The sequence below is a fragment of the Zosterops lateralis genome, assembly GCF_965231275.1.
Source record: "Zosterops lateralis genome assembly, chromosome: 21".
NCBI lineage: Eukaryota > Metazoa > Chordata > Aves > Passeriformes > Zosteropidae > Zosterops > Zosterops lateralis.
Genome location: NC_139781.1, coordinates 1,997,141 through 2,010,441, shown reverse-complemented (window position 1 = coordinate 2,010,441; position 13,301 = coordinate 1,997,141). Strand labels below are relative to the sequence as shown.

Below are 13,301 nucleotides of genomic sequence, written 5' to 3'. Positions count from 1 at the left end.
ATTCTGTTGATGAAACAACACATTCAGAAGCTGTGGAAGTGAAGATACTGAATGTTTTGAGCTGGTTACAGCCTCTCTTTTCTTTGCTGGTCCAGTCCATGTTATTTTTATCCTATTTCTCAGCACTTCTATGAGCTTCTTCAGCTTTTCTGAGCTGTAATATCCAAGTAGGTTTAAATTCCAGGATTGAGTTGAATCTGGTGAGGACTCTTGCTCTCCTTAGATAAAGCTATCCTGCCTCGTGCCCTCCCCACACAGCACGTAAATTGAGGCAGTCTCTCAGGAAGTGACTAACAGACTACTTTTGGCCTTTACAGCATTCAGAGACCTGGTTTTATGACTCACCCCACAAGCAAATCCACCAAGAATGAGTTTACATGGACCAGCTTTTATATATATTTATATACACGCACACACACACCAATCTCATGCTGCTTGGCAACCCAGTACATAGCAAACTGAATGAAGACCCTAAGAGAACACAGAACATTGCTGCTCCACACAAGCAGTCCAACACTTTGAGGGTTTTTACGTGTTAACCAGATAACAGGAATTTAAATTATTTTCTCCTGCTCTCCAAACTGTGATCTGCATGTAGATAATTCTATTAGAAAGCACTGAGAGAGCCAGAGCTAGAAGCTGTTGTGACCCCTGTGCGTCATCTATGAGTTGCCAGGTTACAAGGAGGAAAAAAAAGTAGTCTCTTACCCATAAGCTGATGGCCCCACCTGAATTCAACATTTGTTTAATTGGCAAAGATAACACTGAATGGAAAGATAAATGTTTGGTTAAATAGACTACTTACTCTTTTGCCTGGTTCTCCTTGCTCACCTTTTTCACCTTTTACACCACCGGGAAGACCCTGGACACACAAATGTAATCTTAAACTGAGCCCACAAGCCAGAGTAGAATGAAGTTACAGTTCTGATACAGATGAAAAAAAAAAAAAAAAAAATAGAACTAAGAGTTCTACTCACAGGAGGGCCTGGTGGCCCAGGAAGTCCTGGTGGGCCTGGATCACCTGGAATACCCTGTCAAGCATGGGCAGAGAAAAAGAGGATTAAAGTCTTCCATCACTCCCCTAGCAGCTCAGTTAATTTTTTCGTTTTCTTAAATAGAATATTTTTGCTGTCATTTAGATTCTAAGTTATAAAGGATCATATTTATTCTTTCTTTGTGTGGAATTTCGAGTGAATCTATAAATTTTATTAACTGCTCATCCTGTTTATTTAGATGATTCACTCCAGTAAAAACACAACTGCCTCCTATATAAACTACAGCAGCTGGTTTGGGGTCCTGCAGGTGCTATCCAATAGTAAAGAGAAGAAAGGAAAAAAGGAATAAAGAACAAACAAATGCCAGATTCTGCTGAAATTATAGGAGCAACAGTCATTAGATTACTGGTAATTGCTGAAATTGAGAGACCATCAGGATCAAAGTGTGTTTGTCAGAAAAGTGTCACAGGATCATAGTGTTAAAAAGTTCTCATTTCTATTTCAACTCTTCTATTACCCAGGGTGGTATTTGAGAATATCACAAAAGCTTCAAGGAAAATGTGACATGCAGGCACCCATGATCCTGCTGCTTTTGCTCAGACTGCCTGTGGCACCCAGAATTAAAAAGTACAGCAGAATGTTCCCCAGTAAAAGAGAAATAAAAATAATAACTTTAAAAATGCTAACTCTCCCAATGACCTTCTGGCTTTTATGGGTAGGGAGGGATCCATACAAATCAAACTAGTGTTTTAAGCTTACTTGTAACAATATGACTGATATTTACTTTTGAGATGCCAAAAACAGGGAAAGCACTTTATTCAGACCACAAGGAATAAAGATCTTGGGGCATCACTAATAACAAAAAAAGAAGAAATTGAATTAAAATTTTTGAAAGACTTCTTCACAATGGATGACACTGCTGGTTAATTAGTGGGAATCTGAATCCCCAGACTGCTTTGAAAATTGCAGTTCTGGGCGTTCCAAGGAATGGGAGTATTTTAACTGCTTTTAATGTTACTGTGAACTGCCTTCAAGAGAGTTTCTTTAGAATAGTTATTTTACTAAGGGAAGTAATAACTAATGTGACTGGTATGCTTTCTATTAAAGGAAAAGTACTCAGGCCTGGCATATTCAGTACTCTGAGAAAAAAATAGAACCTCTGCAGTAAGCAGGGTGTGAGCTTATATGAGCCAAAGCAACAGAGGTGGCAGCTTGATCACACACTCACTGCAGATGGGTGAAGTGTCCCACTCACCTGATCTCCTTTCTGAAACTCAATGTCATTTGGTCTTTTTTGTTCTCCAATTTGTCCTGGTGGCCCTGGAGGTCCCTGAAGACCTTGTTCACCCTAATGTGTAGGAAGATGCAGTTTGTTACAGGCAGTACAAGCAAAAATGGCAAGCATAAGTACTTTGAAAAGTAATAAGTAAAAAATATTGTTATGATCACCTACTCACTTTTTCACCTTTGGGTCCTTGGAAATTCAAACCCATATTACCCTGCAAAAAGTATAACTCATCAGCCCTTAGAAGTCACAAAGGGAAAGAGAAAGGAAATAGTTCACCAGCACCATCAACATGAGGGAGACAATACCTTGGGTCCTGGCAGCCCTGGTGGACCAGGAGGTCCCTATCAAAAAAAGGAAACCGAAGAAAACAAGTCACTTAAAAGCACTTTACAAACCCGTGTAGAAAAAAAACCACCCACAACAATGTCACAGCTTTGATTCCTGCAAATTATCTCCATACTGACAAAGGCACCTTGCCTACCTTTGAAAACTCATGCTATTCAACTTCACAAATATGTAAGAAACTAGTTTTTCCCTTAAGTGAGAGCATAAAATGAAATTAAACAGTCAGATATTAAACATCATAGTCTAAGTAAGCTAAATCTTGTCCCATGTTTCACAGAAGGAAGAAGCCTGTACAAAGATTCAGCACAATTTAAAACAATAAGATGTCTGGGAACAGATTGTTTCAGAAGTATCTTATTTAAAGGTGCAAAGTAACAGCTGCAGGCTGAACTGAATGCATGGTTGCTGCTGTCCTCATATTAAATCCTGATTATCACTATCTCTGCACTTTACTGACCTGCCTCTGAGAACCTGAAATGAAGCAATAACTGTCCCATTTAAAGCTTTATGAGCACCAAGTTAAAGAAACTCACCGTCAGTCCTGGGGGCCCTGGAGGCCCAACTGGGCCTGGGATTCCCACGGCGCCAGGAGGGCCCTGTTGAGGAAGGGGAGGAGACCATGAGAGGCACCTTTTTATGAAAAAAACACCCCAGTGAGAGCTTTAAGCTCAAAAAAACCCAAAAGGTGGCATCCCATACGTGTCAAATCAATGTAGCTGACCACTAACTTGCCAATCTGTGCTTGAGAAAAGGCCTAAAGGAGTGTCCATCATGTTAGGAGAGTTCTGCTCTTAACATCAATGTATATTTGGCTTGAATAAGGGAATGGGGTTTTTTGTTTGATTTGAACTACTTTTGCACTTTCCTTCCCCTCGTGCACTGAACAACAAGAACACTTTGTGTTTGTGATTCCTCCCAGGCAGCCACAGACAATAGAGGAGCAGAGAAGAGAGGAGCAGAAATGCCAACAGGCTCAGTCTGGTCACAGAGCAGCGTGGGGCTTTTGCCTGTCTGTACCAGGAAATGGGAGCTGGCTCCTGGCCAGCTCTGATAGACTCGTTTTCGGCTGCCCTTGTTCTCCCACTAAAGCAGTGAATGGCCCAGTGGGGAAACACAGGGCCTGCAGTCACTGCCTGTTTGCACAGAGCACTGCTGGGAGAGCACAAACACTGTCCAGGAGGTGCAGCCTGAGGAGAACAGCTGAGGCATCACCCTCCCCTTCCCACCATCCAAAACAGCTACAGCCAGACGTGACTAACTCAGAGAGGAGGGAAGGCAACTCCAGAACTGATACAAAGAATGTCTAGGAAGGGGGAAGAGGCAGGGAAAGCAGGGAAGCAAATCAGTAACTGAGCACTGTTGTCTGCTAAATAGCACCTTCCTGACCAGGGGACCTCTCTGGCTTCTATGGGTCACCCTGTCAAGAGCAATATGGAATCACACACTTTCCCCCAGTCAGAGGGACATTAAATGGGAGCCCTGCATCTCCAAGAAAACAGGAATCCCCAAGCACCAAGTTGCCAACTGTGCTGTAATAAGAGTACATTTCACATTATCTTTTTGGCAGAACACAGCCTAATGATACTTTATGCAACTTACAGGTATCCCTGGAAGACCTGGAAATCCTGGGTCACCTTTCTGTCCTGGCAGCAAGGATGTAATTATTTCACCTGGTTCACCCTAGAAAAAAAAAAGTTGACGTTAATTAACAACACATTTTACAATTCCTTAGCACCATTTTGACTCCAAAGGGCACACAGTGGCTCCTCAGACTCTAAGAGACTCTGAGCTATGCCACATCCCAGCAGTACACTTTTATATAAGCACTAGATTGTCCAAGAATAGCTGTGTTTAGGAGAGATGAAGATTCTAAACGGCTAAACTAACAACTGTTAAAGGCTTTATTTTGTACAAAGATATCAGCATTGATTTAAATTCCAAAAGATTAGGGGACTGAAACACAACTTCACAAAAGAAACATTCTAGCTTCACGTGAAAGCAGTGGATAGGACACAACAGAAAAAAAGGCTCATTCAGCTTTTTCCAATGTCCCGGCTCATGAGATTAGTGGTGAGTGTGCTGTTACAATAATTATGCTTTGTGGTCCATATTGAAGTAATTTCTTACTGATTTCAGGGAATGTTTGTTTTGAAAATATATGTTCTGATGAGATTGTCCTTTAATATCTTGAAAAAAACTGATAAAAAGAGGAGATAAGAGAGACAATTCAGCTTAATAGGCCCAATTTTCCAGTACCAGTGTTATGTTGTCCTCTCAGGAGCTGAACAGTGTCATTTGTGGGTCAAGTTTCCTCCTAAATAGATTTGGATCAAACTGATGTTTTGGCCTACATTAATCGGCCAAAGGTACAACAAAGCCTTAAAAAATAAAAGGTCCAACATCAGATCATGAGGCTCTTCAGACTGGCAGAAAAAAGGCCATCTATGTAACATACAGAGTACAAAAACATTTTCAAAAGGAACAAAAGACGTTGTAGTATTATTGTCACTGGGTATTTTAGGTTACTATTGTTTAGCCTTTAGGAGAGTTTTGAGTATGCACAGGCAGGCTAATGATGCATTTGGATGCTTGTAGACATTTTGTTAACTTGGTGCCTCAACGCTGACCCTCAGAGTCCCAAGGAAACAGCTTCAGGAAACACTCTGCTCCTTCTGGAGCTGCTGACCCAAAGAAGCCACGGCAGAATTTGCAGTGAGCTGCACTGGAGTGGCCCAGGAACACCAGGAATGTCACTCCAGGTCCCAGAGGATGCACACAGTCTTGCATGAAACAAGCAGGTTACTCACCCATGGCTGGTAAGTACCTGGATGTCAGAGTACAGCACACTCACCTTCATACCTGGCAGACCAGGGGGTCCCTTTGTTTAAAAGAAAAAAAAAAAAAGAAAAAAAAGAAAAAAGGGAAGATCAATAGAAATAAACCACTGGTATGCTGCTTGCAAACCACTAATCACATCTACACCATGAGGCAAACATTAAAGACAGAAACTTATAACAATATACGGAACAGGGGAAAATAATTTTTTTAAGGAACTTGAGAATCAAATGGAAAAACTAGAGAAGAACTTTCATAGTGAATATTGAGCATTAGAAGGATTATATTTCCCTTTCTTAGCAATTTGTTTCTATATTGCCTCCTATCATCCATCCTGTGACATCTGTTTGTACTTTGGTTCTGACAGTCACTTTGCTGTACATCCTTGTGTTTTATACTGAAAACACCCTACCCTGGGTCTTTTATCTGACCCATTAATCACCAGTAATACTCTTTAGATCTACAAGATGCCAGTATCGAGATCTTCCTTCTCTGACACATATGCATGTATTTGTATTTTTCTGCAGGTGGTAAAGCACCTCAGCATGTGAGAATTCAAAGGGGTTTTTAAGCTCTAACACAGCATGCAGCAGAAAAACTCACTTTCACTGGACATTTAAAACACTCTAATTAATTTATTTTTTAAAAAAATCTATTTATTAAAAGAAAAACTGCAAAAAGAGGCTGATATTTATCTTATTTTTCACAGTAGAAGTCTTTCAGTGGATTACAAGATTGGGAAATCTTTACTTACAGGAGGCCCTTGTAAACCAGGAAAACCTGGACTGCCTGGGAATCCACGCTCTCCCTTAGGGATGAAGAAAATTATTAGCCAAAACCAAACCAAAACATAACAAAAACCAGATAAACAAATTTTGATTCAGAAGTCTAGTGTAATTGTTAGCTTATGACTCCAAAATAGAAAATTGTAAATTGTATTGGAACAAGATAGAATAATCATTTAGTTAATTCACACAACTGATGGAAACAAATTTCCACAGTCAGGTGTTTCTGCATCCTTCCAGGCAAAGTAGTACACTGCAGAGATGGAAAACTCATGGAATGTTACAGAAGATCAGCTTCTCTTCTGGGAAAGTCCCAATATGAAGCTAAGTAGCACATGAGAATAAAATTATAATAAATAAATTCAGTGTCCTCCAACAAGGAGGAATCTGTATTTTCAATATAATATTAAAAATTAATATTTAAAACCTCTCACTGTTAAGTAATAAGTTTTTCTTGGTAGCAAAAGTTTGCTCCAATGAGGAGACACAGCATCTGAGCTAATTATCAGACACCTCTCAGTTGTAACTTATACAGGTAAGGATTAGAACACAGAGTTTAACCTCATTGACTGCAGAGCACACAATGTTATGTCTTGGTGCTGGCAATTTCTGGCAAAACTTGTGCTTTAAGTACCAGCCCATGACCCCTTCTCTCAAATGAATGCGTAAGTCTGAATTATCCTGGAATTACCTTCACTCAGTAAGGTAGTAACAGCAAGTACTGTTGCACACAACAGACTTAACCTATTGGCTACAGCCAGGAGAACAAGAGCTCTTTACCACATTATTGTTGCATTAACAAGATTTTTAAAGGAATTCCACCTTTGTTCCATTGCATCCTGGGATACCCTGAGGTCCTGGTGGCCCATCTTGTCCTGGCAATCCCTTTAAAATGGAAAAGAGGGAAGGAAAGTTAGATTGCAGGGTGCTCTTCTGGGCTTGAAAGACAAAAGGGAAGAGATTTGTATCTATACAGATAGATTCCTACTCACAGGGAGTCCTGGTGTTCCTGGAAACCCGGGAAGCCCTGGCGGTCCCTAGAAGGAAATGAACCATGTGTTTGAAACAGTGTGGTATGAATGGGTGTGCAAAAGGATTTACCAACATTTCACTAAATGTAACTTATTTGTGCAGATGTAAGTAAAGACAGGCAAAGATCTGAATCACCTCTTAAAAAAAAAACCAACAAAACAGGAATGCCATGCTGACATGGCATTCAAAGTTCTTACCAATCTTTCAGGGAAATAGACACAAAAACATAGAAAAGACAATGCAGAGGTACTAAAGTAATAGATTATAGATACAGAGAGAAAATAAATAAACACTCATGGTGTAAAAAATGGATGTGGCCCAATGAAGTCAGAAATGTATCAATTGTTACCAGCTGAGGTGTCTGACTGAAAAAGCAAAGGCACAAAATCTAAAGGACTTCCAGACAAGTCCACCTCTCCTGTATGGACCACAGACATACTGTAGCCTCTATATACCTCAGAATACATTGAAACAAAGCTTCTGGCACTTGCTTAGGTCCTGTGTTTGGTGGTTTGTCACTTTTTGCTAGTGAGGAAGAATATACTTAATTCAGATCAAATGAGTATTAGGGCTGCTCTCCCCAAAGAGTTTATGAAATACAACAATATCTAAGTTTGCACGAGCAATACTATCTTGTATTCATTACAAAAAGACGTACAGTCTGTTCTGGTGAGTAGATTATTCTTCAGATTTAAGTCAAATACTTTTTTTTGTCACTTCTCACCGCTTCTGTTAGGAGCCACCCAATGCTTGTCAGCATTTATCCATTATTCCACCATATCACCCTAAAACTGCATCAATACTTACTCTGATTCCTTTGGGTCCAATAGGCCCTGGAAGACCATCATCACCCTAAAAAACAACAACAAAAACAAACAAGACCCCACACTCAAGCTGCAGTTTGTCTAGAGAAAGACTAGACTTCCTCCTACATGTTCACAGCAAGTGGGCAAAAATTTATACTACTTGTCATTTCCTGAGTTAAAGGGTTCAAAATGATTTTAACTTTTGGCATTTCTGAGCTGAAAAGTATTTGTTCCAGATGATTAACCGTGACTTAAAGGAAAGTTTACCTGAGGGCCACGGTGCTGCCAGGTCATTAACAGTGCCAGGGCCAGCCCTGCCCTGGAGCATCCTCCAGCGGCCCCTTGTGGGCAGAGCCAGGGCTCAGCTCTGCACCCGTGTTACTGTGCATCATGATCATCACACAGTCACAACGCAGAGTTTTGCATCAAAACCTTAAGAAAATGCATTTATGGAATAAAAGTGTAACAAAAGTTTCTAGTCCAAGACCTCCGTGCTGTTTCACTCTTGTTGTATCCAATTAATCTTCTCTTTTAGAGTAGACCTCCTTTATTTTTTTCCTTATCACCTCCCTATTTTTTCCTTTGCTTCTTTTTGATGTGCTTCTGTTAGGTTTATACTGTGAACATTTATAAAACAAATGGCAGATCCTGGATGTCCTTATCTATATTAAAGGCAAATGCATTCAGAGGAATTTTACTGCTGAATTACACCATCTGAGTGTAAGGATGCAATTCAGTAGTAAATAGAAATAAATGGAACTCCTCCAGGGAAAGCCAGGAGCATTCCTCAGCTCTCTGCACATGGGTTCAGTGAGGCCTTCACTTGCATCACCCCACCCAAACCCAGCCCAGGAATCCCATTCCAGGAATGCCACCAGGTGCAAACAACAGTTTACCTACATGGTGGGAGCCCCCAGGGCAGCTGAGAGCAAAACTCTGCTCTTATCAGTAAACTCAGCTAAGCCAGGATCTCCTCAGTGCAAGGACTAACAAAGCTGCATCACAGCACCTTGCCAAACCTGTTCCTTGACCCTGATGTGCAGCCTGGTGAAAAGCAGGGCTGGCAAGCACCTGTGTAGGTGAAGAACTGGATAGGAAACTCAGAGCTATCTTTCTCCACTGGCTGACTATTCACACTAATCAACCGAAAAATCTGTTATATCCCAACATCTGAAGATTTTGACTATTAAACCAATGATGATCAGGAGTTCTGGAATTGCTTAGGATCATCACTACAATTAAGCTAACACAGCCCAGCACCTTCATACCATTCAAATGAATTGGGATTTACCTTTGAGCCTCTTGGACCAGGTGGTCCTTCTGGTCCTGGAAATCCAGGCAAACCTGGCTGTCCTTCCAAGCCTGGGAATCCCCTTTCACCCTACAAAAAGAATAGGTGGTGGTGGAGGTGAAATATGACAGAAACAAAATACATGATAGCAAAATTTAGAACACATGTATTTCTGCTTTTCTGCAGGAAGTGATCACAGTGACACATTAACACTGTGACTAAACACCTCACCTACTTAACTAAAGAAATTCCTGAACATGGACAGATTTACCTTTCATTACAGCACTCAAACTGATTTCATGGGTTTATGGTTTCACAGGTTTTCACAGGGTGTTATCCCATGCAAACCCAATACTTCTGCATGGAGCTGTACAGTTGGTCTGTTACCCCATCTGAAAAGAGACACTGTAGAGGAGTGTCACTATCCCAGGCCAGGATATGAAAGGGTTAGTGTGTCCCTAAAGAGGAGAGAATGAGGAATTTGGGAGTGCCAGATAAGGGAAACACGAGGCAAATCCAGATTTTGGAGCAAGCTCTGGCATGAAGTGTGCTTGCACACTAAAAAAAAAAACCACCTGTGTACAAGAGGCATGTCAGATGTGTGAGGGGCAAGCCAGGCTACAGAGTGCCTTCTAATCTCAACCTGGTCACTCTTCATGCTTTTGTCAGAGCAAGCAGCATCTGCAAAGGGTTTTAGAACAGATTTTAGCAAAGGGTTGGCCTTGTGTGTCATCCAAGGCTGAAGGACTGTTCTCTAAAATGCAACTATGCCAAGGTCTCCTCTAAACAGTCATATAATGGGGAAGCCAAGGCCCTGAAAGAAAGAGAAACATGAAACCACCAGCTAGGAAGGATAGAGGAGGCAACAACAGATGCTAGCAAACTGTAGTATTGAAATTGAAATGAGTATTTTTCAAGCCCACTTTGAAAATGAGCAGCAAAAATGAGAGCCTTGCATGAGGAAACTGTTGTCAGGGCAACTCATGTGGAGTTTGCCAGCAAATTACCCCCAAAAGCAAACAGATTATTTGAAGGACCATGCTTGGGAACAGCTGAGGGAGTACATCAGACATGTCCTAAGGGAACTTACATCCAAGTCCAAATAATTACAGTGGAAATAGCTGCACTATAATCCCTATTTTTGATAAAAAATTGGTTAAAGAAGTGTGGACAAATTTTGTGGGGAGAGGAACTATGCTGATCCAGATCTCTTTGAGTTTGTTGGGTTTTTTTAAACTCTGTTCTATCTAAACAGCCTATAGATGATTCCATAAGTGACAACCCTTTTCAGATGTTGCTTCTGCCTCCAGATTTTTCCTATTACCCACACCACACTGATTTTTATGAAGATTTAGATGCTACAAATTTGGCAGAAAAAACTGCTTGCTCACTGCAGGAACACACTGAAATGGAAAAGAAATTTAACAAGTCTTCCACAAAAACTCAGTGCCAAAAAAGACATTATACTGTTGGGGATAGAATGAGATTGTAGCCCTGGTTAGTGTGCAACAATTTTTCTTATAAATGCAAAAACCCATTAGCCAGTTCTGCTTGCACAGAAACAACTGAGGAAGGTTGGATACTTCTTGTTTCAGACTGGAAGCTACTGAACTAAAACATATGCAAAGGTTTAGGTCAACTCAAATCTCCTCTTCCAATACTGAAAATACAAAATAAAGATGCACCAGCTATAGACCCATCATTTGCTTGGGGAATGGGCAAGGAGTCTGATTCTGATCTCAATTGCCCTCAATCAGCTACACCAATAAAGCAAAACTGCCAGCTCACAAGCTTGAACATGACTGCTGCTTGGGGCATAGAAAGAAAAAATATAGTTGGGAAACACCCTAAAATTCTGCTTTGCTGCAGCAAGATACAGCCAATGAAACAGGGATACAGAAAAGTTTGGCAGCATTCCATGTACGCTAATAATAGGACACAAGCAGGGATAGATGCAGTTTTAAAGCATGCACAAGTAATTCACATTTCTAGATTATTTTTTTCCTCAAAATTGGGATATCCTAAAGAGAAAGCTCTCATGCTTAGGAAGAAGGCTACTTTTGAGTCTCAGAAGGAATGCTTTAGGCTCTGCTAAGCTGACTTTACACCAGTGAGCAGTGACTTTGATGCAGATGCTGGTTTGGGGCCAAAGTGAAGCCCAGTGGAACAGAAAGGCTCAGCAGAGTGTGTCACACAAGGCTCTGCCTGTCCTCCCAGTACAGAACAGGTTCCATATCTGACTTCCAGTACATCTTACACATTGTCCTACTTCTAATGGAACAAGCAAAGAGGGGGGATTATATAAACAGCTCTTTGTCTAATGATCTTCCCACACCAATTAGGCGAGGAGCTGTAGAATGTGACTCCAGGTTCAGAGGTCACTGCAGAAAGCAGCAGTATTGGATTTGGAAACTTAAATCAGGAGTGATGCACTGTGAGGGATCAAGCTAATCATCTTAAGATAGCCCTTGATGTCCTGTAGTAGTACAAGAATTTAGGAAGATTCAAACAACAATTCAGAACCTAAGCAAACCAAAGCAATGAATTTATAAGACAAAGCATTAGGATTTCAGTGACAGATCTTGGGGTTCCCCAGAGCTGAACTGCTGAACAACACATCAAATACTGAGGGCTTTGTAATTACAGGGCAAGTGACATAATGAGGTGTGTACATGTATGCTCAAACAAGTTCCACTAGCAGCACATCATACCTAGGAAATACGGGCTTGGCTTTTCATCCTTCCTTTACATAAGATACATGATAATCTGCAAGCTTCAGAAGGGCTAAAAACCCACTGGCACACCTCAGGATTATGCTGTGTTTACCTTGGCTGAAGTGTAATCACAGTTCCCCAATTTCATATCCATTCTAAGGACAGACTGCATTATATCCACATTAACCAGGCAACAGCTACTTGCTCAGTGAATTCACAAAGTAGCTGTGACAAGTGCAAAAACAATAAACCAAAAAAACCCACCAAAACAAAAGACCTCACCCAACTTAGAATTACAGAAAGGTCCTCCAAGGTTGTACCTGCAATAACTGTACTGGGCATAGAAGCCTGATGTTTAAGTGCCTTCAGACTGAACCTGAAATAACTTGTAACGAGTTAGGATGCATCTGCTGTGGGCACCTGTGTCTGAGATCTTCTAGAAACATTAACCAGGTTCATGTTTGGCTAACCAAATCTAACTTGGAGATCTTGCCATCAAGGGAATACTGTTCTTCACTAGGTATGTAAATTGGGAATATACTCAATGAACTAAAAGCAAGTAAACGCCAAGGAATGACCTCATCTCTCTGAGCTATCTGGATGGCAGATGTGGCACTGAGCATTACCTTGAATTTTGGACAGTTGCCTGGTTTAACCTGAGCCAACAATAAAACTCTGCACCAGCACATCAGAGTGTCAGTGCCAGTGTTTTGAATTACTTTTGTTCATTTAAGGTTAAATTTGTTTATGCAAGTCAAAAACCACTCTTGAAATGTGCCAGAAATTAATCTAGAGCCCTGAAACCCTCCTAGAACCTTGCTAAGATAGGGTAAGTGGTTTGATAAGACATGCTTCTTAAACTCTGTTATCAGTTCACATCTTTAAGATGACTCTATGGTATCTCAAGCAAACTGTTTACAAGACTAAAAGCATATGGTTCAGTTGTGTGCTGGTGTGACAGTTAAAACCAAAAAAAGGAATATTTACCTTTTCACCTTTTACTCCACTGCAATCACATTTGGATAAAGACGTACATCCATGGCAAGCCTTTAAAGACATAAGGGGAAAAAATTGGTTTTAACTGGCATAAGACTATATGAAGTATCTAATATTGTCACAAAAAGTTAAAATGTTTGTCTAAAATGTCAACCTACAAAGTCTGTCCTTTAGCCATCATACAAGTGTCAAAAGCAGACACAGTTAACTGAAA

General features: G+C 40.7%; 1 protein-coding gene across 1 annotated transcript in view; it reads right to left on the bottom strand.

The window, feature by feature from the left end:
• Window positions 1-13,301, bottom strand: part of COL4A5 (collagen type IV alpha 5 chain) — a gene marked incomplete at its 5' end in the record, with an annotated part of 67,987 nt that overhangs the window by 35,737 nt on the left and 18,949 nt on the right. Inside the window, 14 exons of the mRNA XM_083876192.1 lie at window positions 806-862; window positions 978-1,031; window positions 2,251-2,343; window positions 2,453-2,494; window positions 2,589-2,624; window positions 3,162-3,224; window positions 4,228-4,308; window positions 5,480-5,506; window positions 6,218-6,271; window positions 7,071-7,133; window positions 7,241-7,285; window positions 8,088-8,132; window positions 9,378-9,467; window positions 13,079-13,138. Of these exons, the coding sequence (XP_083732318.1) occupies window positions 806-862; window positions 978-1,031; window positions 2,251-2,343; window positions 2,453-2,494; window positions 2,589-2,624; window positions 3,162-3,224; window positions 4,228-4,308; window positions 5,480-5,506; window positions 6,218-6,271; window positions 7,071-7,133; window positions 7,241-7,285; window positions 8,088-8,132; window positions 9,378-9,467; window positions 13,079-13,138 (810 nt within the window). The remainder of the gene's footprint in view (window positions 1-805; window positions 863-977; window positions 1,032-2,250; window positions 2,344-2,452; window positions 2,495-2,588; window positions 2,625-3,161; window positions 3,225-4,227; window positions 4,309-5,479; window positions 5,507-6,217; window positions 6,272-7,070; window positions 7,134-7,240; window positions 7,286-8,087; window positions 8,133-9,377; window positions 9,468-13,078; window positions 13,139-13,301) is intronic.